At 29.5% G+C, this 4923-nt stretch overlaps 1 protein-coding gene across 1 annotated transcript; it reads left to right on the top strand.

Annotated features, from left to right (window-relative positions):
- Positions 1 to 556: 556 nt before the first annotated feature.
- Positions 557 to 2868, top strand: LOC103576813 (homeobox protein DTH-1). Its single transcript, XM_014443204.1, has 4 exons — positions 557 to 728; positions 831 to 1142; positions 2205 to 2421; positions 2505 to 2868. Exons 1-4 carry the CDS (start codon positions 557 to 559, stop codon positions 2866 to 2868), a joined length of 1065 nt encoding a protein of 354 aa, XP_014298690.1.
- The last annotated feature ends 2055 nt before the right edge of the window (positions 2869 to 4923 follow it).

Raw genomic sequence — 4923 nt, 5'->3', positions numbered from 1 at the left:
AGCATCAGTTAGTGACTGAGAAAAGAGAGTTGGAAACTCGTTAGTAAATGTAACATCTATTTGGAAAAATAGCTTGCTCTTGTTCATTATTCGAAGCTGTAGAGGGAGAAGTAGTATCATCATTTTTTGCTTTTTTTATCAACTCAAGAGCACTGTGGAGGGAGTATCGAGTAGAGTGTCACACTAATTCGAAAAAATAAGTAATCCCGAGAGGCACGCGAAGCACACTTGACCTAAGCATACTTGGGCGAAAGGGTGCAAGCTTACTCGACACCCACAGATTCATTTTTTTTTTTTTTTCATTTTTTTTTCAATGTTATTCAAGTGATAAAAAGTGTTTTAAACAATATTGTGATAATTGTATTATTTATACAATGATAAAAAGTGCTCCCAATCGTATTAATTTATAAAAATAACTAAATGTGATATATGTTATCGTTATTATTATTATTATTATTGCTGTTGTTGTTGTTGTTGTTGTTGTTATTATTATTATTTTTATTTTTATTCTTGTTGTTGTGTACTGCTGCCGAATGTATTTAAAGAAAATAAAGATATGGCAACCGAAAAAAATCGAATGGACTCTCCGAAAAGTGCATTATCTATTCAACCAACACCATTTAGTATCGAACATATTCTCAGCAGTTCAACCAACCACGTGGGACAGCTAGAAATTCGTCCCATCATTCTTCAAGAATCTTATGGAGAACATGAAAATAATTATAATCGTAATGACAATAATAATAATAATAATAATAATAACAATAATAATAATAATAATAATGATAATAATAATATTAATATTAATAATAACAATAAGAGAACATTAGGTGGTGGTGAAACTGTTATTGAAATTGATGGTCAATTATCAAGTAGTAGTGGAATATCTTTTTTGAAAAGAACAACTTCTCCGGATAACCGGACAAGTGTAGTTCGTGAGTTGAATATCTTGAGAAGAAATCTAGTCCAGACAAATTTGTCAAATTACAATAATTTACCGTCAATTACAAAAGCCAGTTTTCAAAATCTTGATCAACTGGATAACATTGCTAATTATCGTAAATTTAAAGATTCACGAGAATCATCATTAAATCATCGTCAGCAAGACGAAGCTTTGGATATGAGTAAAACAAAATATCTTGGTATGTTTTATTAATATTATTATTCTATTAAAAAATTAATATATCAGGATCAGAGGCATTATAAACTCACTCTTACATATCCTTGAGAGTTTTTTAAGTTAACCCGGGCTACGTAGATAACGTAATTGAATGTAATTTTAGTAGCATAAGTGCCACTCGACCAAGCAGACGTCACAAGTGGCTTGGACTACTCTAAATCTCTTACACTTGTTCATTTGCCGTCAGATCCTCTTTATCTTTTTTTTTTTTTTTTTTTTTTTTTTTTCCTTTTCGGCATATCAAATTATTCTCGCATACATTAAGTAAATCTTAGTCATTTTTACTTATCACTAACGGAAACTTTACTTTTCATAAAATATACATAATAATATTATAAGCTCATAAATTTATTTCCTGTTTGATTCCATCCTTTACGGCTGTTGATGAAAATGAGGATAAGATTTCTTTAATACAATATTCTTATAAACGAACATGAAATAAACAAAAAAAAAACAAAGAAAATTGAATGTAGATAGTATTGAGTATTGAATTACTCAACAAACTGATCAAGCACTTTTCCACTACTTATATATCCATTATCGACAAATATACACATAGATTTTACCCCTAATATAACTCTAATGGGCGTAGTATGTAGTGATTTAACTTAACCAATGTCAAAATCAATCATTTATATCTATATATCTTTATAACTATATAAATATACTTGAGATAAATAAAATGAAAATAATAATGATTGAATAATATTGAAAAGTCGTTGAGGCTATTAAAAGGTTATTAAAGAAGCTATATCATGACGTTTATGGCATTCGAGACTAAACAATTTTGGTGGAGGTACCTGACTCTGGTTAAGCAAAGAGGAATTGCCGCGAGTATATGAATATGTAAACATAGCGGCACGTGTGTTGTAACATGATTTAAAATGAGACTTCAAACGCATAAGCTCTACACTCACTTTTCCCTTTTCATAATCTAAAAAATTATTATGTATCACGGGTTTAATATACATTTAACTTTATTTTAAAATAATAAAAATCATAATATTGTTTCGTTTGATTCCAGATGAAATAGAGGATGATATGTATGATAATCAATCGCACGGGCAATTACTTCAGAACAGAAAAAAACGTAGTAGAGCAGCTTTTTCACATGCTCAAGTGTATGAGCTCGAGAGACGATTTGCAGCTCAAAAATATCTATCAGGGCCAGAAAGAGCTGATCTTGCACGTGGACTAAAATTAACTGAAACTCAAGTCAAAATTTGGTTTCAAAACCGAAGGTAATGTATAATTCTTTTTTTTTTTTTTTCCCTATAATAATTTAAATTTAAAATGTAAATATAATATTTAAAAAAAAATTTAGATACAAAACTAAGAGGCGACAGCAACAAGAATTGGGTGCGATAGTTAATTCCAGTGCCGCAAGACGAGTAGCCGTGAGAGTATTGGTTCATCCAGATGAGCAATTGAGAGGATTACCATCTCTACGTACTTCAAATTTACAACTTCCTGGGCAAATTTCATGCTCACCACAGATTCACCCATCAAACAAACCGTTCAACACGTTCCCTTACTACTGCCTACCCTATCATCCGCTTCTCTGTCCTTCACTTCACACAACTCCTCCCCATTTACAGGTGCAAACTAGTATACCCCCCGAGATTGATCATCAACTACCCCGTGAAACTCAACTATCTAAAATTATCCATGATAACAATGATAAATAATAATTTATAATCTAAAAATAACATAAAATATAATCAATAATAATAATAATCATAAATATTATCCAATTAAAATTTTTTCTCAACTATCTTACTAAAAATATATATATATATATATATATTATCAATAGAGAGTTGTGTATATTAGAGTATGTAAATAAATGTATAAATAATAATAATAATAATAATAATAATAAAAATTATGTTGTGAAACATATTTTATCCATTTTAATATTATATATAATTTATTTAAAATTCAATAGCTAAAATTGACATCGTGTAGTTTTCATCGGATGGTCCGGATGGATGTACTCAACTGTAATCATATCATTGTAAATTATCATATGGTTGCAGCAACCCCTTGAAATGCCAACGCAAGAGCTCAACATGGGTTATTCATATATGTATTGTACATAGATATATGTATATAGCTTGAGAATCAAATCCCACGTCAAATTTTTATATCACCAACAAAAAGATTTAAAAAAAAAAAAAAAAAAAAAATTTATAAATAAATTTAATTGAATGATTGACATAGAATATACACAATTAAAATGGTATGGGTTTAAAAACTAAACGCCGCTTTATATAAAGATGAAAAATTAAACAACTCTCATGAGGTTTTACTTTTTTTTATTATTTCTTTAATTCCCGAAAAAAGGGTGGGTGTACAACTGAGTTGCGACACAAGCATAATTTTTTCCCTATAAGTGTTTTAATAGTCAAACTGGGTGGCCCGGTTAGACATTGGATATGTTTATTCAGACGTAAAGATGGGACTGGAGACTTGTCGACCGTCGACTCTGTACTGATGGGAGTAAAAACCACTAGGATCTGACACTCATCCGGTGCCACAGTTAATAAATCCCAAAGAGTTACATTGCTCTCATTTTAATTTTAATTTATTATTCTTTATCCTGCAGTCATGACTATAGTATACATCTTAATTCGCTAAATAAATTTATAAAGTGAATCTTGAGTTTTAAATAATAATTAAATATAGTTTTATCAATTTCTTAGAAATGTTTATCAATAATTTTAATACGGTATGAATCTGAATATTAAGATAATCAAGATGATTGTAGTTTTCTGAATAATTACAAATATACTAATAGAGTGTTCGTATGCTTGATTATGTACTCATGCCATTAATTATCGTTCTGTGTTTATACCATAATTTATAAACAATTCACAGCCGCATAACCATTCGCTATATAATATACCTATACATATATGATAGTTTAAGCTGATTTTCTTGTGAGATCTGTAAAATATCTCTGCATTGTATATCACTATTTGTGTTATTACGACCAGTTTTATGCAGTTATTTAATGGTTTATCATTATAAAATCTATTTTTTAAAGTTGATTTAATAAATTTTAGTATAGTTAAATAAAAATAAAAAATATTATGAACTAGTATTTAAATTTAAAAGTTGATGCTGCGGCATGCCTTCTCAGTCAACTTTAACTGCATTGTAAAAATAAATGAGAGATTTCGTCGAGGGTGAGAATGATAGTGTTGGACTTGTACTACCGAAACAAGAAAGGAACGATTTAACGCTCAATCAACCGACTAAAGCTAATTTTCATTAACTGCTAACAGCTACAGCTCGTCCGTCGGCGAACCCCACCCTCTATGAGATCCTCATCACCTCATCACCTCATCAACTCATCATCTCGACCCCGCACTCTTCTCACTTTTGCTGCTCTTCTCGAAAAGCTCTCTTACAGCTGAGGACAGCATATAGAACTGTCGTTTCAGGAAATTGTTTTACGAAAGATAAATCCTATTCCTATTCGTATATATATATATTTATAGTCACGTCATCAATTATAGTTAAGTTTTAGAAATAGTAACTTATTTATTTTAATTAATAAAAAAAAAGAAAAAGAAAATTTAAAAATGGTAAAATTGTAATTTTTTCGTGGTAGAAAGAAAATATATATATATATATATATATATATATATATTTATGTATGAATATTTGACGCTCGAGCGCGATTATCGAATTTTTTACGAGTCATTTCAGGATGGGAGGAATATAAAAAAAGCTTT

The sequence above is a fragment of the Microplitis demolitor genome, chromosome 8, assembly GCF_026212275.2.
Source record: "Microplitis demolitor isolate Queensland-Clemson2020A chromosome 8, iyMicDemo2.1a, whole genome shotgun sequence".
In the NCBI taxonomy this organism is placed as follows: Eukaryota; Metazoa; Arthropoda; class Insecta; order Hymenoptera; family Braconidae; genus Microplitis; species Microplitis demolitor.
This window is presented reverse-complemented; position numbering and strand designations above follow the sequence as displayed.

Coding starts and splice junctions, on each gene's coding strand:
- LOC103576813 (XM_014443204.1), top strand. CDS start 557: ATGGCAACCGAAAAAAATCGAATGGACTCTCCGAAAAGTGCATTATCT. Junction 729..830: donor ACATGAAAATAATTATAATC/GTAATGACAATA, acceptor AGAGAACATTAG/GTGGTGGTGAAACTGTTATT. Junction 1,143..2,204: donor GAGTAAAACAAAATATCTTG/GTATGTTTTATT, acceptor GTTTGATTCCAG/ATGAAATAGAGGATGATATG.